The 23736-nt window shown below is 40.3% G+C and overlaps 1 protein-coding gene across 5 annotated transcripts in view; it reads left to right on the top strand.

Moving 5' to 3' along the window:
• tgfb2 (transforming growth factor, beta 2) overlaps positions 1 to 10722 on the top strand; it is a 94131-nt gene extending 83409 nt beyond the window's left edge. For 2 of the 5 annotated variants that reach the window (XM_035608271.2, XM_035608272.2), the window contains 5 exons: positions 3917 to 4049; positions 4150 to 4260; positions 7580 to 7754; positions 8509 to 8662; positions 8774 to 10722. In XM_035608271.2, the coding sequence (XP_035464164.1) occupies positions 3917 to 4049; positions 4150 to 4260; positions 7580 to 7754; positions 8509 to 8662; positions 8774 to 8932 (732 nt within the window). In that variant the 3' untranslated portion in view covers positions 8933 to 10722. The remainder of the gene's footprint in view (positions 1 to 3916; positions 4050 to 4149; positions 4261 to 7579; positions 7755 to 8508; positions 8663 to 8773) is intronic. The other 3 variants (XM_035608274.2, XM_035608273.2, XM_035608275.2) reach the window with 3 other exon arrangements.
• Positions 10723 to 23736: the final 13014 nt, after the last annotated feature.

A 23736-nucleotide genomic window follows, 5' to 3' on the forward strand; every position in this document is an offset into this window, starting at 1 on the left:
GATGAAGCTTGAACCATGGGGAATGAATGGTCACCTGATCTTGTGAGATATGATGGTGAGGGACGAGAGGTGTGTGGGGAAAGGAATCGTCCATCCCTCTCCCTGTGTCGTTCACGCAGCCGATTATCAATCCTGATAGCCAAAGATACTAGAGAGTCAAGGGTATTGGGTTCATCACGAGTAGCAAGTTCATCCTTTAACTGTTCACTGAGACTGTTCAGAAAGCCCCCCGAAGCGCTTCATCGTTTCACCTGGAATCTGCTGCTAGCGTCCTGAACTCCACAGAAAAGTCAGCCACGCTCCTTGTTCCCTGTCGGAGATGCTGCATTTCCACTATGGTCTGGATGATCAAATCCTCATACGAGAGAGTGATGACAGACTGGTTAGCATTTATTGCCTCAGCCCACATCAAAGCTCTTCCTCTCAAAAGACTCATAACATAATGTACCTTGGACTGGTCTGAAGCAACAGTCAGCGGCCGCTGATTAAACACCAAGGAGCATAGGAACAGGAATCCACGACACTTTGCCAAGTCCCCAGCGAAGGGCTCAGGAGCATAGGATTCCCTGGGTGGTAGAGATACTGAAGGTGGAGCTGGTGGAACATTTAGTTCTGGCGGTGCTGCAGCGACTGGGAAAGTGAGTTGAGAGGTTAACCTTGGCTGGAGATTGCTTTCTGTATTTATTTGAAAGAGATGAGGTGAAGGACCGGTCCAGGATACAGAAATAGCAAGGTTGGCTGTTCAGGGTTGTGGACAGGCAGGCAGACTGTTAGGGTGCTGAGGAGGAAGGCTGTACTGGAGGATTTTGTCTACTTAACCTTTTCTGACCACTTCCATTTGGGTAATCCCAAGTATTTTCCATCATATATCTTATATTGTGTTGAAAGCAGGTTTGTTTAGAGAACAATCTTCATCCTGTTCAGCTGTGTCGTCCTTTTTATTTTTTGTTGGAAGTCAAGTGCTCCCTTTTTGATTTATTTAAAATTTTTAATGATTCAAGGACTAAGGAGCAGTCTGAACAGTTGAGTTTTCAGTCTGTGACAGAAAGATTGAAGGATTCAATTCTGCTGTCCTGATGTCAATTGGGAGATCCTTTTACTATTATGGAACCAGCATACAGACAGGCTTGAGTTGAGCTGCTAGGGGCGATATGATTTAAGGACGATATTTGGCTCTTCTAGAACGATAAGATTCAATGACTTGAAATCGATACAGTAACTTTTTTTTGCTGAAAATTGGAAAAAATAATAATAATACCTGGATACTGGACAGTGCAGGTGAGGATTCTTAGACGTTGTTCTTGTAAGGGAATCAGGGTTAAAATAGTTATGGATACTAACGAGTAAACAACGATTAATGACAAAAACAATTAACTTTTTAATTGAAAATAAAGTGCAAATATACAAATGTAAAAATATAAATGAGAGCAATAATAATAAACAAAATAAAATGCAATTGCTACTTCTTTCTCAATTTAAATATAAACAGTAGAGCAAAAATGTTTAACAAAAATAAAGTGCAACCAACATTCCTTCAGGTTGAATATAAAAATATATAATATGAGAGCAATAATATTGAGGAAGGGCGAAATAATAACAACCCCCCCCCAAAAAAAATGCACCCAACTTAGATTCAAGTAAAATTAGCAATGGTTTAACCTGCTACTATTGTTCTAATTTTAATAAACAAAAGGTAGTGAAGTCCTATTTAGTAAAAGATCAAGTGCAACAACTTCTGTTCAATGGCTCTACAGATCTATTTTCAAAAATATCAACGGGTCCACATGATCTGGCCGTAGAACTCTCTGTGCGTTCACTATGTCACCAGCTGTACTAAAAACTCTCTCTGCTGGCACACTTGTGCCTGGGATGCTGATGTACCGTGGCTGAGAGTAGTGGTAGCTGTTTCTTGTGTGATCTCCAATACTTCATGGCATTTTCGGTCAAAGGCAAGGCATCTTTTTCCCGGTACCTTATCACTTCTTCTCTGGCCGTCTCGTTTGTGGATTTTCTTTCTCTTTGGGTGAAGGAATCGCCAAACAGTGCATCTAAGGCTTTCTTCTTAGAAAGAGGTGACTCGTTTGGAGCTGCAATATGAAAAGAAATGTATTTCACAATATAGTCATGTTTTTCAGTTCTTAATAACACAAAACAACATTTTGTTAAAATCACATAAAAAAAAACCCCACCTGCGGTCTCTTTCTGGGATCATGACAGCTCTGCATTTGAGTTTCCTCCTTCTTTTTCCTGCTTTCCCCTTTCTGGCATCTATGGATATAAGAACGTGTGAACTGTTAAAACGTCTTCCCTGTAAGACTGCACACACAAATTGAGAGGAGAGGAGAAACTAAGGACAGATGACGGTTGAGAGAGGACAAATGAGAAGAGAGAGGAGAGGAGAGTTACTTGCTGGGACACTGCTGCCTCGAGAACAAGTTTTGCGTTTTTACTTTTTCCAGGTAGGGCAGTTCTTTGAAGCGCTCCAATGCTGATGCTGTTTAAAGAACAAAAGTATTGCATTGCATTGTTAAATGAAGTTGACCTGACATTGCAAGTGATGATCACCTCCTCATACACACACTCATCAGTGGATTTAACAGCAATAAAGTGAAGCCACCATGAACTAAGACTTTATTCCACTGATATTTTGTTTATTTTTCCATATGATAAAACCTTTTTAATATTTAAATCTGTGGTATTTTATACAAATTATTACAGCATAATAACCTTTAATATTAACCTAGGTTTATTTTAATGAAGATTCAAAACTAATTACCTATGTTGAGAACATCTTGGGTGCCTTTGTAGCGTGCAGAGGTCAGCGGCCATCTCCTTCTTAATCTGTGCAGCCTGGGGTGAGTCCTCTTTGCATGGCTGTAGGTGTTTATGCAGTTTTGCTTGAAGAGGAACAATTACAGAGACAGTTGGCTGGTCTTCTACACACATCACAGTGGTTGCCATTTTGATATGTGTCCTCCATGTTGACATAATCACCCTCACTCAGGGTTGCCACTATATGTTCAAGCATGTCGAATTAAATATTCCATCTGGTGATGATGTCTTGGATCAGTCTGTGTTGCGGTAAATCCAACAGGTTTTGTTTTTCCCATAGGACATGACATGCGATGGAGCTGCGGTGAAAATAACCTACAATTCTTCGCACTTTCCCCAACAATCTGGATGCACTGTTCACCCCCAAACCTTTCTGTGAGGCTAGGTCGAGCGTATGTGCAAAGCATATAATGTGCAGACTGAACTAGGCTTCTGCACAGGCAGCAGCAAAGTGTAGTGGAAGGGCTTGGGTGTAAGCTTAGATCATGTTCCAGATATCGGAAGGTCCTGAGCCATTCGCAGCATGGTAGACAAGTACCAGTGCCTCCCTCTTTGTACTGTCCTTTCATCCCTCACATATTTGTAGACTCAGTGTTTGCATAAGAAAGTCTCTGTTTGGAGTATAATGGATTTAGCTCGGCTGTGTCCTCCTTATTGGATGTAAACAAAGCATTGGAAACTGGTTGGTACAAACAGGCTTGACAGACAGTGGTGACTTCATGGCTGCAGGAACAAATCACTAACCTCAGTTCTTCACTGTTTTAAACAGCACTGTGACCACTGGATCCTTGTGAAGAGTAGAGGCCTTGAGTTCAGAAGATGAAATAAGATAAGAAGCGGAGTTTCAATTTCTTCCACTGGCTCCTTTGTTCATTCATTACTCAACCATATCAGACATTCTTGTATGAACAATTTTATTTCACAAACCTGCCTTGCAAACATAGAATTTTCTCTGTATTCACTGAGACTTATGAAACAGTCAAATTATTTGGTGCACCCGTGTGAAGGACGCTTAAATTGTCCTAATAATATTGGATATAATTTCTGCGTCACATGACCTTGTATGCCTCTGGATTGTCCACAGATTTTGGGACACAAAGATCTGACATCCCCAACACAGCGGTATATTGACAGCAAGGTGGTACGAACACAAACAGAGGGAGAGTGGCTGTCCTTTGATGTCACAGAGGCAGTGAGTGAATGGCTGAACCACAGAGGTGAGTGCATATTCCTCCCATCACTGTAAGCTTGTCCTCATCACTCACAACAGTTGTTACATTGCGACATCACCCTATCATGACTTTTGTTTCTCTATAGACAGAAACAGTGGATTCAAGATCAGTCTGCACTGCCCCTGCTGCACATTTGTACCATCAAATAACTACATTATTCCCAACAAGAGTGAGGAATTGGAGGCACGGTTTGGAGGTTATTTTATTCAGATAATTGTCAAGGATTATTTATGTCTAAGTCTGTTATTCCATATTTTATTATTGTCAAGAAATCCTAATAAATTAAAAAACAACATTGTGGGATCATTTCTATCAAGTAAGTTACTTAAGTAACATGTATATTTTCTATTAAAAGTAGTTAGGGGTACATCAGCTCACACTTTTTATTTATTGGCTAAATGCAGGTGTAGGCTGGGTTTGTGTGTGGTTTGGGATATCAGGAGAACTGAAAACTGAACTTGTCAGTGGATGGGTGTTGGGCGACTCTGATATCCCCTTTTACCATAATCAAAAAGTTTTTGTTGATCCAGCCAAATACCCACACACTGCTTTTCCCCTTTATGTCATCTTTGTAGGTCCAGTCTAGGTATTTAACACCACGTAAGACATCTAACACCTCACAAACAAAAGAAAAGATATATTCAATTCAATTTTATTTGTATAGCACCAAATCACAACATACACTGTCTCAAGGCACTTTACATAGTAAGGTCGAGACCTCACAATATTACCAAGAAAACCCAACAGTTCATACAATGAGCAAGCACTTGGCGAAGTGATTTTTAGAAAAATGGGGGAGAGAGACGAGGTGGGCGGACAATAACAATAACAAAACAATACTGACACTTATAGATGCAATGATGTTTTTAATATAATAATAATAACTAGAATTGCGAGCACTTTATGAGGGGGTCCAAGTCTGGCGAGTAGCCCCCCCCCCAAACGAGTCCCCTCGCGGCGAGTCCCTTGTCCCCTGACGACCTACTGAGCCCGCGAAAGTGGAACACACAATACAACAGCGGCAAGGCAAATGTCGGGAAACATTGCGACTCGTGATGTGTAAACTGCATTTTTTGTTACAAGTGACATCCACTTCAACACAGGGCTACAACGTTTTTTGGTGATCATTCCTGTAAAATTTGGTAAAGATATGACCACATGCGGTTGATTTATGGCAGTCTGATGTTTCATGGCGGCACCATGGTCACAGATTTGTCTACATGACATCAACAAAGTGTTTGAGCTTTTCTGAGCAATTTTGAAGTGGATCTTGTGAACATGTAACCCGGACAGGGAGGATGTAAAGGTATAAAAAATGTCACTTCCTGTTCCCAGCAGGTGGCGCTATGACATTCAGTTAATATTGACATGTAGATGTGTTGAAGGTGGGACGGTTATCATTGCCTGGGAAGTTCCGGTCAGATACTTCGATCATGGGCAACTTCCTGTTTCATGGCGAAAGATCGAAATTCCCCAGGCCGTCACAGCAAGGGCCTCTGACCAAGAGTCAGGATTTTTATAACTTTTCATGTCATATAATATATAAAAGTTCAATGCGGGCTGAACAACGCAAACAAAATAGAGGCAAAATGAAAGAAATAGACACACAAAAATTTATTTTTTATTTCGTCTTTTTTTTGTTGTTGAACGAATTTAAAAAAATCTGTCCCTCCTGGCTGCCTACACAATGCACAGCGGTTGCTATGCAACACACTGTAGCGTGCCTCAGCAACTAGCGACAAATCTAGCGACTTTTTCTGGTGTTATTGGAGACTTTTGGAGACTTTGATGTAAAAGCATGTATCGTTCTTACTCTTCTCAATGAGCAGTGGGTGCTGCCATGGGCCCCTCCCCCGTCCCAAACCAGTCACAGGTAGCCCAGTCTTTGGCCGGCGCAGCAGTCACTCCCAGCTGCAGTCAAAGCAGGAGATGACGTTCCACCCTCTGGGTCCAAACTGCAAATGAATCACGCTGCCACTGGCTGATCCTGCCCTGGTTTATAGTCAGGGCGGGATGTAAATGTGAAATTCCTTTGTCAAAAATAAATCACTGCACTAAAATAAATCACTGCATTTATTGTGACATAAATAAAAACAAGAATCGACAGAAGGAAGTTCATTTGTAGTTCTAAACATATTTAGGGTGTTTTATACTCCCTTTTTGTCTCTCCTCTCTCCTACAGCGTCTATTACAATTACATGCACATGGCCAATTATGCAAATTAGGTGATGCCGTCATTTAGCGACTTTTAAGACAACCAATAGCTACTTTCCTTACTGAGGAGTTGGCAACACTGGGAGAGACGAGTAAGAGCAGAGTAGGGTTACCGGGTACCCGTGAGAAAATGTTAAATTACAGTTCTGCTTATCAGTCTCCAATATATATATGCATCAAAACGTGTTTTGATACAAGCTGGCGATTAAAATGCAAACGTTCGAGTCCGCTTGCTACTGTTAGCTGCACACAGCTGACAACTACAGACAACTGAGAGTATTCCTTAGTCGCAGAGTGATACAGACCTGTGCAAGCTGATTTCGACATCATAGCTCATTATACCACGGCTATGAACCAATCAGATCACTTGATTTGAGCTACCCGTTTTATAATTGGAGTTCAGGAGTTGGTAGGCACGTGTATCACGTGAGGACCTACAAAAAAGCTTCGGGAGCCATTAGCCCTGCCCAACCTGAAGTCGGTCACTTTGACTTTTTTGTGCTTTACACATCACACTGTCATAACTCAATCATATGTGGTCTTTACCAATTATCTCAGGAATGATAACAGTCCCACCCTCAACACATTTGCATGTCAACATTGAGCCATGGTCATAAAACAACCTACTGGCAACAGAAAGCAAGAGTTATGTGATAAACATCATCCGATTTACATGACATTTACATGGTGGACTCAACGTATTATGTACGCAGACACTGGAAGGGAAATCTGCGACACAACCCAACCTGCACGTACGTGAGGGCCTGCTTGACACTGCTCGAAGTTTGAGAAACTGCACACTCCGACGTGTCACTATTAAAAATACAACAGCTGCTCACTGTAGTTTTTATCAAACACGAGTAAATATTGTGTTTGTAGGGACTATTTTCTGTGGCAGATACATCCAATCATTGTGCTGGTGGTGTGTGTATGTATATGTGTGTGAATAAGTCTAAATAAACAAGTGTTTTTTTACATGGTGATGAGGGAACATGTCACCCAGTGCTCTGGGGCTCAAAGGAATAGCATAACATGGTTGGAACATTTCTGCAGCTGCCCAGAACGTATTTGTTCTGAGTTGTTGAGCAATTGTAATCAGGCCATTTCTTTTTATAATACTCAGACTGGATCTACAACACAGTCTAAATCATTTATTAGTTCAGTAATACTGTACATTCATTGGAGAAGCTTTGTCCAGGCACTTCCTTAATTACATTAAATCTGATATTTTGATCTGTTAATTAATCCAAGTACATTTATGCAGTGAGATGCAGTTTATGATCACTCTGTTATATTTCCAGGTATTGATGACAGCTTCACTCATGGTGGTGACCTTAAGGTGTTTAAGAACCGTCGCTACAGTGCACGGGTTCCGCACCTTCTCCTTATGCTTCTGCCTTCATACCGGCTGGAGTCCCAATCGCAGCACAAAAACCATCGATCCAAGAGGGCCCTGGATGCCGCCTACTGCTCCAAGTACTAACTTAGGACTCACAGTCGTACTCTCATACAAGCATGTGTTGCTTTTCATAAAACCAATTGTGATTAATTTGCAGATTTGCAATTTGGTTTCATATTAAATGGACTGTAATTTTATTGTCTTATCAACCAGTCAAAGCACTTTTACTGTACAAGTCACATTCACCCATTCACACACATTCATACAGCACCACTACTCTCTACCTGCTGGGCCACAGCCGTCCACATTGGAGTTGAACATCACTCATTAAGTTGTGTTCAGATGTGGGAACAGAAAACTATTCAGACTGGACAAATAACACAAGCCCTTAAAGCCAAACAGTAAAATGTAACCCAGGCTATTCATTGTAAACACCCCTCACAATATAGATAGCAAAACTCTATGCTCCACTTTGACCTAGAGCTCTGTCGGTACCAATTGTCTGTGCTCATTGAGCCAAAAAACTGGTGTCAAGTAGGTCTGCAGCAACCACTGAGAAGTACAGAAAATAATAAATATAGCGAATGCCTTTCACTTTAGCCTTATGCAAGGGCAATACACTTTTTCAACAGAGAAAAAAACACAAATGGCAGAGACTTGATAAAAAGAGCTAGAAAAGTAAAACCAAAAAAAAGTATGAGTTAGTTTGACTACAGTTAAGAATGATGACCACACACATAAAGTATATTGTTGGTAACAAGTGAAAACTAGAACTATTCAACGCTTATCCTTCTTCAACATGATTTACCTCCCCACTTCATCTCTTTGTAGAAATGTGCAGGACAACTGCTGCTTACGATCACTCTACATTGATTTTAAGAAGGACCTGGGCTGGAGGTGGATCCATGAGCCAAAGGGATACGAGGCCAACTTCTGTGCTGGGGCATGTCCGTATCTGTGGAGTGCCGACACCCAGCATTCCAAGGTAATGTATGAGGGAGAGGGTCAAATTTGAATTAGTTCATAAGGTATGTTCTCTTTATCCTCCTCGTGTTTTCACATGGTACTAATTGTTACTGCTCTAATTCTGTTCCAGGTGTTGGGCCTTTATAACGCCATCAACCCTGAAGCATCCGCATCGCCCTGCTGTGTCTCCCAGGACCTGGAGCCCCTCACTATCCTCTACTACATTGGCAAGACCCCAAAAATAGAACAGCTCTCCAATATGAAGGTCAAGTCTTGCAAGTGCAGCTAGACATCATTACACACACACACACACACACACACACACACACACACTTCAGATTCTGGCATACATGCTGGCAACAGTGAGTAGTGCTAGGTCAGTGCATACACAACATACAGGACCAATGTAGTCTTGAATTTGATACCATTGCTAAGTGGAAGAAGTATAGAGGTGTACTGCAGTATTTGGGTGGCAGAGATTCATAATGCCTAATATTGATATATATCAGTCTGGTCTTATCTTCAGAGAGTTAAGGCTGAGTCCAGGTACAGGCTTCAATTTGTAGTGCAATGCTTGGCTTTCCAATCATCAGGAGCTGTTGGCTATCCAGCGACAACTTGCAGCTTTTTATACCCATTAAATCTACTTCCGCTGGAGGAGAGCCAGTGCAGTCATTCAATGCTTCACAAGTCTCAATGTCATTGTTCTTATGTGGCCAAACAAACTAATAAGTTAATTATGATCCTATAGCAAATTAAACTCACATATGAAAAAGGAAAGCTTTACATTATGTAGAGGTTTCAAATGTTTAATTGAAACAATTCCTTCTGGCAACTATTTCTAAACCAGATTAACTTGTTAATGCCAAGTAACTCCGAGTGCATTTAAGATGCAGAACTGCGGAACTGACTGTATTGAACATTATTTCAAAAAGCATTTCCCAACTGACAAATCTGATATTAGCCTACTGATAACAGTAGAAACGTCAGCCTAAAACTGCTGCACAAATTTGTCAAAAATAAGTTTAAGGTAATTTAAATTAAGGTTCTGTCAATCTTTACTTGCAAGGTTTCTGCTGTTTTCCAGCAGTACAAATTCATTTGTGGGTCTTAATTCTGTAATGAACAAAAAAAATTATTCTGTGGTAATTGTTTTGATGGCAGCCCTGGTTATTGTTGGAATTCCCTGGAAACTGAAATAAAATTTCAGCTGGCTTTAACAGTGTTATGACCTTTAGGTGACATTCACCCATACATACACACATAAACAAACATACATACATACATATATACAGATGTACATCCAGATGGACATGTAGTCACACGAATATGGCTCCTGTACAGGTATGTCTTCTTGAAGGCCTTGTCAACATGCACCACATCACACACTTCTCAGACCGAGACACAAGAGTAAGGCAAACACTGGATGTATAAGTGGTAAGTGTTTATATGTGAAGCCCTGAAAAAACATTGCTCCACCCCAACACCTACGCACCATTTCATGTAATTTTCTAAAACATCCAATTTTTTGAACCACAATTATCTATTAAATGTTTTGAACATAAAGATTGTTGCTGTGAAGACTCTCATTTACTAGGCTGTGCTTGGTACAGATTGATCTTGGAGGTTTCCACACAGAGAACACGTTCATAAGCTGTAGATTGTGATCTCTCTTGGATGCAAAGAAACTACAAAATGTCCAAAAGTCTTGCTGCCAACAGAAAACTTGAAGTCACCCACCAACTTGTAAAAGCTGACTGTCAGTCTTCGTTTTTTTCTTAATAAAAAAAATATATATATTGCACTGATGCTGATTTGATTTTCTATTTGAAATATCCTATTTTCCTAGTCAATCTGAAATCCCCCCCCTTTATCAAATAAGTGTTGATGTAGGTGACCTGACCCTGGCTCCTGTGGCATGTAGTGCCAGTGGAAAAAAAAGATGGGCACCAACTATGTCACGATAGAGCTATTCTTTTTTACGTTTATTTGATGTTTGATGATGTTTTGATTCTGATGATGATGTTTTTGTGATCTTGTTGTGGTGCTCCAGTGGTAAATAAATTATTTAAGTTTCAAGGGAACTCAGTGTTTTGTGTGTTTTCGCAAATGCTCAAGTGATGTTTAATTGCACTGCTACAGCAGTCATATATATTTAGAAATTGCATTGGATCATACCTCAACATCCCAACCACATTATACTATGCAGAACTATAACAATTACATGTCAACAGATTTCATATTTATGAGGTATTAATAGCTACATGGAGTACAAAAACACTTACACAGTTACTCTTAATAAATTTGTGTTTGTATTATCACTGATAGAAGCTCAAAAGAGCATCAACATATAAAATCTTGTGTCCTTCCTTTATTTAGAGCTGTGTCCTAAGTTTGGTGAAAAACTTGATGGGTTTTTAAGTTATTTTGTGAACTTAATTTTTCAATTAAGGATGTTTAGATTTTTTCCCCCCCAATACTAAATTCAGTCAAATGAGCGAACACAAATGACCTGGAGCACATGAAAACTAAAATGATGGGGACGTAGACACATTAATATCTTCACTCATTAAGGCAGCAAGACATTGATGTGGAGCAATGTATTGTTGCTTTGATGCAGCAGCAGGGATCTGTCACACAACACACCTTACAAAATATTGAAAAGAATATGAGACATACAAATGTAAAAATATAAGAACTAGTATGAAGAATATAAATATAAAGAATGTCCATAATATCATTTCAAGTGTGTAATCAGTTACCTGTAATGTGCATAAGAAGATGACATGGAGGTAAAAATGTGCTGGGATTTGAGTTAAACATAGAGTCCAGAGTGTCTCTGTTAGACAGAGGTGAGGTGTGTACAGTCTAATGGCTTGTGGCAGGAAATCGGAATCGATAAAATTCAAACTATACCGATCCCTAGGACACAGAGAAAGCAAGAGAAAGGTAGATTTAACAAGCTCAAGTTAAGTTAGATAGATTTTACAGTTTAAAAGAGCATTCACCATGTAAAGTTATTCTCTATTAATGTTTTTTTCGACATCAGGTTTACAACGCTTGCACAACATTTAAATTTCAGGGGGTTGCTGCTGCTGAAAAAAATCCCGGAGGAAACACTGTATAGTGATTTTTTTCTGATTTTGTGTCTAGGAAACACTTGTACAGTATATCCTAGGGTTGGGCGATATGGACCAAAAATCATACTCGATATATATCTCAATATTTTTTCCGGTAAAGAAATAAAAAAAAGTCAGTTCCAAGTCAAATGAACATGTGCCAAATGTCACTTAATAACCAGCTGCACAATATCAACATGTACTTCAAATAGACACAAAAATAAACTAATGGCTTGTTATATAACAATAAATAATAAAATTAAATAAAAAATTTCCTTAAATAAAAAATGCTCCTTTCTTGCATAAGAGAATACACAGAGCTGTGCAAACAAGGCACAGCAAGGCTGAATGAAGTTTGCAATGTTTGTTTGGTGCAGAAGGCTGTGAAGGCTTTAAGTTCCGGGTTGCAAGGACGACGTTTTACACACTCCTCGTACTGCACTTTATGGCGCTGTTGTAAATGGTGGTAGAGACTCGTCGTGCTTGAACTTTTAGTTGCAACCTGTTTGCGGCATTCTCTATAACATCTGAAACTTTGAATCTAAACCATCTCTAAATGATCGAGCCAGTATTTTAAATTTTACCAACCAACTTTTACTAACTGAGGCTGCACACCTCTCATTGGCTCCAAAGACACTTATGACGTTTTTTTAATGCAACATAAATCTTGATATACACGATATTGTCTAATCCTATATCGTGTTTGAAAATATTTTAATATATTTTAACAACTTGATACATCGCTCAGCCCTAGTATACACTGGAAAAAATTTTAGTATCAAATTCAGAATTATAAGCATATGAAAAAGTTTAATTATTTAATCATCCAGGTTCAACATCTTTTAGAATTGTTCTCAAGTAGCACCGGATTTGGAGGAATCTATAGAAGTCCTTCTGTTCCCAATTAAATTCTTCCCTCATATTTTGAAATGTCTTTAGAGCACCCTTGTTTCAACATACAATACGCTATCACTCCCTTCCCTGCCCACATACTGAATCTTTTGTCACTCAAATTAGGGGGGAAATCACTGTCAAAGGCACACCACCTGAACAATTTTGCAGTTTTCTGTATGTTGTATACTTTTTTTAATTCGCTCTAAATCTTTAGAGATAAATTAATAAATGGATTTGCTCCGTTAGAAAGATGTGACTAGTGTTACATAAGAAATAATTGCCAACTCTAGTTCTTTTCACCTAGCCAAATATCCAGAGTTGTACCAACATATAAAGGCCTCATCTGAGCTGCATAATAATATTGCAACAGGCATGGAAGCCCCAATCCTCCATCCTCTTTTTTGCGCAAGATTCTATATTTAATTCTTGGTTGTCTACCGTTCCAAATATACTGAGATGTGAGTCTGTCGCATTCCCTGAACTGTTTGGCTGAAACAGATATAATAGTCTTGGCAGAACATTCGTTTTGACTGATTTTACTCTTGCACCTAAATTGAGGAATGGGAGAGCATTCCACCTTGCCACATCTGGATTTAATTTAGGTCTTTTGGTAAATATACACCTAAATATTTTATAATATCTGGGTCCCACTTTAACTCGTATTTTTGAGTAATAACCCTTGTGGGTTCATAATTGAAAGCCAGAACTTGTGTATACGACACATTAAGTTATAACCAGACATTAAACCGTATTACTCCAGACAGGACATCAATTCAATGCAATTCAATTTTATTTGTATACCGCAAAATCACAACATACATTGTCTCAAGGCACATGCATAGTAAGGTCAATAATACAATATTACAGAGAAAAAACAATAAACAGATCCCTGGATTTTACACGAGGCCAATGTTCAGACGCTTACACTGGAGAAATATGATCTGTTTTTCTAGTTCCTGTCAGAACTCGTGCTGCAGCATTTTGGATTAACTGGAGGCTTTTCACAGACTTATTGGGGCATCCCAACAGTAATTAATTACAGTAGTCCAGTCTAGAAGTGACAAATGCATGGAGCAGTTTTTCAGCATCTTTTTGACATAGGAGGTTTCTAATGTTCCTAATATTGCGCAGGTGAAAGAAGGCTGTCCTAGAGACTTGTTTTATGTGTGAGTCAAAGGACATGTCCTGGTCAAAGATAACTCCAATGTTCCTCACAGTAGAGCTGGAGGCTGAAGTAATGCGTCAAAGATTACTTTATGCTCAGATAGTAATTCTCTAAGGTGTTTAGGGCCGAGTACAATGACCTCGGTTTTGTCAGAATATAGAAATAAAAAATGATTAGTCATCCAGGCCTTTATGTACTTAAGACAGTCCTGAAGTTTGTCTACCTGGTTAGTTTCATCTGACTTTTTAGATGAATACAGCTGGTATCATTTGCATAGCAATGGGAATTGATGTTGTGTTTTCTTATAATATTGCCTAAAGGAAACATATATAAAATATAAAGAACCGGTCCCAGCACAGAACCTTCTGGAACTCCATGTCAAACTTTTGTATGAATGAAAGATTTGTTGTTAATGTCAACAAACTGAGATCTTTCCTTTAATCCCAATGTGTTCCAGTGTCTGTAATAGAATCTTGTGATCGATGGTATCAAATGCAGCACAAAGATCTTATAGGACGAGAATAGAAACATGTCCACTATCTGAGGCCATGAGAAGGTCGTTGGTAACCTTCAGCAGTGCCGTTTCTACTGTTTTCTAAACCCTGACTGAAAGTGTTCAAGCAGACTATTCCTGTGTAAACAATAATAATAATAATAAATTTCATTTAGTCACATAACTGGTTAGCAACAGATTTTTCAAAGATTTTAGAGAGAAAGGAGAGGAGAGATTTGATATGGGTCTATAATTAGCTAAGATATCTGGACCTGGGGTTGTTTTCATTTCTACTATTTGTGAAGAATAATATGTGGTTCTGGCATTTCTGAGTGCTTTCTTATATGTAATTAAACTATTTTTCCAGTCTAGGTGAGAATCATCTTGATTATTGGAATGCCACCTCCTTTGTAACCTACGCAATGTCTGTTTTAAAGCATGTGTCTGTGCATTAAACCATGGAGCTATCCTCCTCTGTTTGACTGTCTTCTTTTCAGAGGGGCAACAGTGCTGAGTGTGGTACTCAATGAGGCTACTCTACTATCAACAAGATAGTCAATTCAAATATCACTCGAATGGATTAAGTCCTATTTATCTGATAGATTTCAGTTTGTTAACATTAACAACAAATCTTCCATTCATACAAAAGTGAGACATTGAGTACCACAAGGTTCTGTGCTGGGACCGATACTTTTCACTTTATATATGCTTCCTTTAGGCAATATTATAAGAAAACACCACATCAATTTCCATTGCTACGCTGATGATACCCAGCTGTATTTATCTATGAAGCTGCGGTAATTTTACTTGGCCCTCAACACCTCAGAGAAACATTATTTCATCATATAGTTACCTTGGATGGTATAACCTTGGCCTCCAGCTCTACTGTGAGGAACCTTGGAGTTACCTTTGACCAGGACATGTCCTTTGACACATAAAACACGTCTCTAGGACAGCCTACTTTCACCTGCGCAATATGAAGAACATTAGAAACATCCTATCTCAAAAGGATGATGAAAAACTAGTCCATGCTTTTGTTACTTCTAGACTGGACTACTGTTATTCATTACTGCTAGGATACCCCAATAAGTTGGTGAAAAGCCTCCAGTTTATCCAAAATGCAGCAGCACGAGTTCTGACAGGAACCAGAAAAGAAGATCATATTTCTCCAGTGTTAGCATCTCTGCATTGGCTTCCTGTAAAATTCAGAATAGAATTCAAAATCCTGCTCCTAACCTACAAATGTGATGGTCTCGGTTTTTTGTTGTTTCTGTTTTTCCTTTTCTCCCCCCTCCCCTGTTTTTTGTTTCTGCTTCAGGTTATGGTAAGAGGCGTGGCTGGCCTCACAGATGACACACGCCTGTCCAGCATCACCAGCAATCACCCTTTCCTCTACTTAAACACGGTCATGACTTAGCCACGCTGCCAGAAGATTCCCTTTGTTTCCCTCCCATGGGGCTTGTGAATTTTTGTTAAAAATTAAAACTTGAAAGCAGTTATTGTCCCTGGTCTCCTGCAATTTCTTCGGTTCTAACCCAAGCCGTAACAACAAAGCTCTTAATAATCAAGCTCCATCATATTATTCAGAGTTTCATATTATCCCAATAAATCACTTCGCTCTGTAAACGCAGGAGGTTCCCAGAGTCTGTAAAAGTAGAATGGGAGGCAGAGCCTTCAGCCACCAGGCTCCACTCCTCTGGAACCAGCTCCCAGTTTGTGTCAGAGGCAGACACCCTCTCTACATTTAAAGTTAAACTTAAAACCTTCCTCTTTGATAAAGCTTATAGTTAGAGCTTCTCAAGTGTTATAGGCCTAGACTGCTGGGGGAACTTATATCATGAGCATCTCTCTCCCTCTCTCGCTCTGTCCTTCTCCCTCTCTCTCTCCCTCTCTCTATGCCCCCATGTGTTTACATTACATCACTAACTCTGTTTTCTCTCTCTCCTAGTGTATCTATGACCCGAGAGCTGCAGAATCCTAACCTGTCATTATTATTATAATTACTACTATTATTATTAATGACATCATTGTACTTATAAGTGTCAGTTTTTCTATAATTATAAGTTTCAGTCTGGTAGAGATTAAAGCAACTGTTATACAACTCCTCTCTCCCCCGATGTTTTTACATTACATGTCACTAACCCTGTTTGTGTTTTCTATCTCTCCTAGTGTATCTCTGACCCCAGAGCTGCAGGACTATTATTATTATTATTTTTATTATTATTATTATCACTAATAATAACAACAACATGATTGTAATTGCAAAAGTGTCAGTGTGGTAGAAACTAAAGCAGCGGTTGTACAACTGTCTTCTCTCTCTCTCTCTGAGCGAATAGAGGAATGAGTGCTGAGAGCGTTTGTGTGTGCTGGTCAGTGATTTGAGTGAGTTTCTCTTACTTTTTTCTTTATTTTTAGTTAGTAGGGTGTTTTTTGTGTTTAGTTTGTGGTGGAGGGTTAAAGCAGCTTTGTTTGGCACGATGCTGGTGGCGGCTGCTGCTGTCGCGGAGTTTGAGAGGCTGACTCGGTGTCATGCCATCAAACTCCTCTTGGCGGTGCAGTGCTCTGTGGAGGAGGTGGGTTTAGCAGTGGGAGAGGTGGTGGGGTACGTCTGCCTCCCGCATGAACGGAGCGATTGTTATCTTCCTGGATAGCACGGCTAAAGTTGGTGAGGTGGTGGAGAACTGTGTCGTGATTAAAGACACTTTCACTGCCGTTCTCCCACTGGTTAGTCCGGCCACGAAGATCTCCAATGCTCCTCCGTTCATCAAGAATGAAGTGCTGGTTCAAGAGTTGTCACGGTTTGGCCAGCTGGTCTCTCAGATAAAAATGGTGTCTTTGGGCTGCAAATCCCCACAGCTAAAACATGTTGCGTGTCACCGGAGACAGGTGTACATAATCCTCAAAGACATGACAAGTAATCTCAACCTGTCCTTCTCTTTTAAAGTTGAGGTTGCCGGGGACCCGGGGGGCGCTCCGCTGCCCGCGTGGCAGAGGTGGTTGCTCCTGCCTCGGAGGCTGCCGAGCCTTCGGGGGTCGTGATTGACCCTGTGAGCAATGACCCCCCGCCAATGCTCTGGTTTGTGAGAGACGTAAAGGGCAGAAACAGACAATAAAAAATGCCCAGCCTGAAGCAGTGAAACAAAAAGTGGCTCAAGATGAGCAAAACAAAGAAAGTGATTATATCATGGAAAATAGTGAAAACAAGTCAATACACTTAGATATAATGAACGAGGACATTTCTGACAACGACTTAATGAAAATATCCCAAAAGAGAAAAAACTCTGAAGCGATGCAGTCAAACACTAAACCCCAAAAAATTGGTGTAAAAGAGTCAAAAGTTGCAGCAGAGTCAGAGAGTGACTTCTGCATGACTCAAGAGGAGCAGCAAAGTCTCTACTCTCCTGAAAGCATTAAAATATTTTTAGAGGTCACAAAGGGAGCCCGACTTCCTGTAGTAGAGGATCATTTTAATAACCTGAGACTGTTAATCCAGTCTGCTCGGCCTCATTCATTCTTCATGAACGGATAGTGGCTCTGAAGTCTCAGACTCATCTGAGATCAGGAAGTTTACTACCAGTTTCTACAGAGACCTTTTTAAGATTGAGTGGTCAAATAATCTAGATGTGCACAGTAGCTTCGTTTGTTGTCTCCCTCAGGTCAGTAGAGAGGCAAACGCCCAGCTGGCAGCAGAGTTGACTGCAAGAACTTCTAACTACCATTACCAGTGTGCAGAATGGCAGATCTCCGGGGATGGACTGCCTTCCTGTCGACTTCTACAAGTCCTACTGATCCATCATAGGACAGGACCTGCTCGAGGTACTGAACCAAAGTTTCCAAAATGGAAGACTCCCTCTGAGCTGCAGGAGGGCCGTCATCACCCTGCTGCCGCAGAAGGGAGACCTACAGACCTGAAAAATTGGAGGCCGGTCTCGCTGCTGTGCACGGATTAAAAAATCCTGTCCAAAGCTGTAGCCCTGAGACTGAGGGAGGTGATGGGGTCCGTCATCCACCCTGACCAGACTTACTGTGGAACTGTGAAACTCAGGAACAATTTGAACGGCGTGTGTTTCCCCCAGTGTGATGTGTCTTTTCAACTATCTGTATTTGCAGATGACCTTATTTGTCTTGGTCAATACACAAAAGGACATTGATGTTTTATCTGATACTGTGAAGGACTTTAGTTTTATTTCTTCGGCGAAGGTGAACTGGGGGAAAAGCGAGGCTCTGATGGTCGGGAGGAGCTGGGGGTTCGGCTCAGGCTGCCTGGGGGCTTAGACTGGAAAAAAGGAGGACTCAAGTGCCTGTTTAAGTTTAAAGAGCCAACATCTGTCTGTCTGTCCGTGTGTGCAAGTGCTTGTCTCTCTTTGTCTTTGGACATTACAATAAAAAAAAATACAGTACAAAATAAGTAGGACTTTGTAAACACTGTGGGGGTGAAACGCGTTTAAACATGTGTTGTGTATGTGCAGTGAGTCTATATACAGTGCAAATGTTCAGTGTAGGACAGTTTGGCTGTCTTTATTGTTTTCTCTGTGTGTCAATGTGTCTCTCTCTCCCTCCCTTGAAAAATGGCATAAAGGTTTGAGCTTGACCCCGTGACCCCCAGTACCAAGAAGGCGTTGCCATGGGGTTGATGCATGAACAAATCCTTGCTGAAGCCAGGGTGAGGTATTAACACCTTTTGTACACAAACTAATGTTTCAGTTTCTCAGCAACTCAGTCTAACTAGATCTGTGACTTAAACACACAGAATCCTGCAGAAGATGTCAAACAGGCACTGTGCGGGATACACCACAAAAGTCCATCAAAAGGAGTGGCCAGTGGCAGATGTAGTGGCCTATTTATAGGTTTGTTAATATATAAAGTCAGATTAGATTCAATTTTATTTTATTTTTTATAGCGCCAAATCACAACATACATTGTCTCAAGGCACTTGACATTGTGAGGTCGAAACCTCACAATATTACAGAGAGAACACAACAGTTCCCACAATGAGCAAGCACTTTGCCACTGTGGAGGAGAAAAACTCCCTTTTTTGCTTAACAGACTGGGTAACGGCGAACAAAGATTCGGGGAGCTGGAGGAAAAGGTGGACAATTCCACCACCGTACTCTCCCAGAATACTAAACAGATCCAGACTCTACAGCAAAAAACTCACCTTCTCCTCGGCCAGCGATTCAGGGAAGGACCTGAAGTAACATCTTCCAAAGTTTTTCTGATTGTCTCGGGGAAGGCGATCTTCTTTTTAACACGTGACACTGTCACAGGTTAGATAGCGCAAACTACTCTTCTTACTGGTGGGAAAAAAAAGACTGATGCATTACTGGCTCGATCAGGTTACTTTTTATGAATTATTATTAATTTATTCATCATATAAAAGGGAATCCCACCTTTGTCCAACTGGATTCACCTAACACGGGGAAGCTGGGTTTTAGTTGTGTTTTCGTTGCATTATCACGAATATGGGAATTTCAATCCCGGCAACTGGCTCTTATGCAAGTCACGGCCACTCAGCCAGCGTGTTTATGTTTGTTTCTACTGCCTTAGTTCTTTCACTTAGTTTTAATGCTGTTTATATGTTCCCCTTCTCTTTCTCGGATGTAAGGTCAACTGCCCCGTGCTTTTGTTAGGGCGCCTCTTCTGCAGCGGGCCCTGGGGCCGCGCGCCTCAAGGATCGTTGGCAACGGGCGCACAACAGACGACCACTTGTCGATCCGTGTGTGCCCGGTGCTGGGTTGCCCTGCGGGGCCGCGCTATCAGCATGTTAGCACTTATGACACGTTCTCTCTAAGATTTTGTTCGACATAATCAAAATATTTTGAAAACTTTTCGTCACAAAGGTCTTCAGATGACAGTGACCGAATATGGAGTCACTGTGGTTAATTCTGTAAGAGGAGTTTGTTAAAGTATGATGCAGCAAAATGCAGCAATTTGAACACAAAATTCTAAATGGCAAATGCCCAGGTGGGCGGAGCTAATGGTTCCCAGGGGTTTTTTGTAGGTTGTCACATGATACGTGTGTGTACCAAATTTCATTCATCTACATCAAATTTAAAGGTGGGGGCCTTGACTTTAAAATGTTATAGGGGGCGCAAGCGAGCCATTTTGCGACAATTACACTAAAGAGCCATTTTCGACATGAGGATTCGCCCCTCTAAACCTGTCTTCAAAGTTTGACCACAGAGAAAATATCTGTTATTCTCCAGGTATGTATTTTTTATTTAAAACAATAAAGCGATATAGACCTATGGTATTTAAAACTATACTCGTGGGAGCCCACACAGCTAAAACACTACCTACCATTGTTTTGATGTCGCACATTGTACAGATACAAGTCCCCTGAGGCAAATTGTGATTTGTGATTTTGTGCTAAACAAATAAAATTTTATTTGATATAATTTATAAACTGGCTATATATATGTTTGTATATATGGCCAATATGTGTACAGATTTATTTATATGAATAAGAACAGTGTTTAAAGCTTATCTTCTTTATACATCTGTCATAGATCCAAAAGGAAACTGTTTATTTGACAGACGACACCAACGTGGCCATATTTCCCCGATCAGATGGGGACTTCAATTGTTTTGACCTCATCGCCAGAGGCCATTATGAGGTGCATGGTGACAGCACCACTGTGGAAAAATCAGCAGGGGCACCTCACTCAGGTCAGCCTGTCTGTTTCTCTTTCCACCACCCAACCAGCACAGCCACAAGCTTCTCCTGTCCAGTTCCAAGGAGCACCACAAAAAGGACTTTGTGAGGTGATGAGAGTAAACTTTTACATTTTTGCTAAAAAAATATTATTTGCAGAGGTGTGACCAACTCTGTTAGCTGGTAATCCCCTATCCTGCATATTTTCATCTCTCCTGCTCCACTTACAATTTATCAGCAAAGTTAAGCTTGTTTAACCAACAGTCTCATGACACATACATTAAGTGGTTATTGCTATCACTGTTTATTAGGGTTCAACAATTAATCCAAATATTATCGCAATTGCAATATGGCCAAATGCAATATCCAAATCCCAGGAGCTGCAATTTTTTGATGAAGGTAAAATGTGTCATAACATCCCATTCTAAGTGAAGCATTGCTTATATGAGACGCCCCCACCCTAAAGATGTGAAGGAACATGAGCCTAACAAACACCCCATCATCATCATTTTTGTATTTTATTCAGTGAAAATTAAATTTCACTTCAATTACCATCATACCATCTTTCAATTAACCTTGGCTTATGATTTTAGTGGGAATGGTGATCTCAGGGAGCAGGATTGTGCACCCCCGCTATAGTTATATAAAAAATAACATCACTAAATAAATAAAAGCCTCACCAACAGTCTTTCCTAGCATGAAAACAGTGTTTGACGTTGCACCTTGCATCATATAACATATTGGTTATTTGTAATATACTTGACTTTGTATTAAAAAAAGTGTATGTTCCCATCAATATTCAGGAATGTCTTGATTGCTGAAGTCCTGAATGGAAAGCTGGAGACCAGCAAGATGGTTACAGTCCGCTTCTCCGAGTTTGAGGCTTGTGTCGCAACAATCACCAGTAAGATGAAAGAGGCCCTTGGACAGCAGGAGTCAATGATTTTGACAGATAGTCAGGGCAACGAAATAATTGACTCTGATGGAACTCGGGGTATGTTTGAAATGATTGCTGTGTAAATGCTATTTCCTGCTCACTTTAGGAGTTTATCTGCACAAACAGTTCACACACTTAACAACTGAATGAGGTGCATACACCTAAATATTATTCTCACATGAAAGTACATTTTTTGTCGAAGCAGCCCAGGGACTCAAGGAAGTGACGAAGAAGCTCAAGGATTGGAGTGGATTTGCACTTTCCACAATGACAACAACCCTGTCTATTTCAGAGGCTGAAGTAGATTCCTTAAGAGTGGTCTTCGCCTGTCTTGACGGCAAAGGTTGGACTGTTTTACTATGGTTCAATGGGAAGAAGGAATGAGAGATCAGATGCCCTATACACTACACTTCTCCGTATGTTTGTGTTCTAATAAATCTCAAATGTTGTGTGTTGACTTTATATTTGGTAATCTTAATACAGTTGTTGTGGGTTGGCCTATGTACAGATAGCTTCTTTACTGCTAGATCGGCCATCTTCTTAACAATGAAAATAAATGATAAAGTACAAGTTGTTTTTTTAAATCTACAGGTCCTGTAGATGAGCCAATGTTCGCAACCTGCTGCAGAAGCCTAATCGGGTGTAAGGCATGTATTGCAGAGTGGAACAACAGCAACAGTTACTGCCCGAAGTGTTGTGCTGTGGATTTGGACAGCAACATCCACGAAGTGGCTGGACTCACCGAGGCGCTGGCAGCACTGGAAAAGTTATTCCTTTAGTCTATTCTTTCTGCTATGGAAGCAACAAATGTTTGATTATATAGTTCTTCATAACATTGTGCTGTATAATGTAACAATGTCAAATGTTCAATTTTAAAGCACTTTTTTCAGTATTACTGTCACATGATAAATTATTGTGGCACTCAGTACAGGGTTTACAAGATTTTGTATTCGTTATACTGCATGGTCTCATACGCATACTATCATACCTTGCCAGTTATACATGATAAATTATTGTGGCACGCAGTACAGGGTTTACAAGATTTTGTATTTGTTATACTGCATGGTCTGATACGCATACTATCATACCTTGCCAGTTATTCAGAGCATTGTGTTTTGTAATGTAATAATGTATAATGATTAAGCTTAAAGCACTTTTTTCAGTATTACTGTCACATGTTTAGTTATTGTGGCACTCAGGGTTTACAAGATTTTATACTTTTATATACTTGTATTTTTTGACAAAATAAATATGCAGAGTTTTGAACAAACTTGGTATTTATTCTTCTGAAATTAAGCTTTCAGAAGTACTACTGTACAAATATATACACATGGCTAGTTTATCCCCACCTATATTCATCTTGCATGTCTTTCAGTAACATTGATCAGGTAGAACAGTGCCTCCTGAAACATACTATGGTCATTGTTGACCACTGTTCCAAAAAGAAGCGCCAAGTCTGGGAACCTCTCTCCGAACAGCTGCTCAGCACGACATCGGTCTTGCTCCGACGGAAATGGGTCAGAGTCAAAGGCAGATACCCAAGTCAGGGAGGACCCAAACTCCTGCTCATTCATGTGTGCTGCCTCAGCAGCATTGGGCAGCAGCTCTGTGGGAATTGTTACTGGACAACCGCCAGCTGCAAGTTGGATTGGTATCCCTCTGCCTAAAATGGGTAGAGAATTTTTTTAGTTTTTGACAAAATTTTGTTTAAAGCTCCATACATACAAATAATATCATACCGTACCTGGTTCCATTCCAGGACTGCACAACTCTGCCAAGTCCAATCTGACTCACTTGACATGCCAGGTTGGATACACAAAATTTCGTTAC

The sequence above is a fragment of the Scophthalmus maximus genome, chromosome 10, assembly GCF_022379125.1.
Source record: "Scophthalmus maximus strain ysfricsl-2021 chromosome 10, ASM2237912v1, whole genome shotgun sequence".
In the NCBI taxonomy this organism is placed as follows: domain Eukaryota; kingdom Metazoa; phylum Chordata; class Actinopteri; order Pleuronectiformes; family Scophthalmidae; genus Scophthalmus; species Scophthalmus maximus.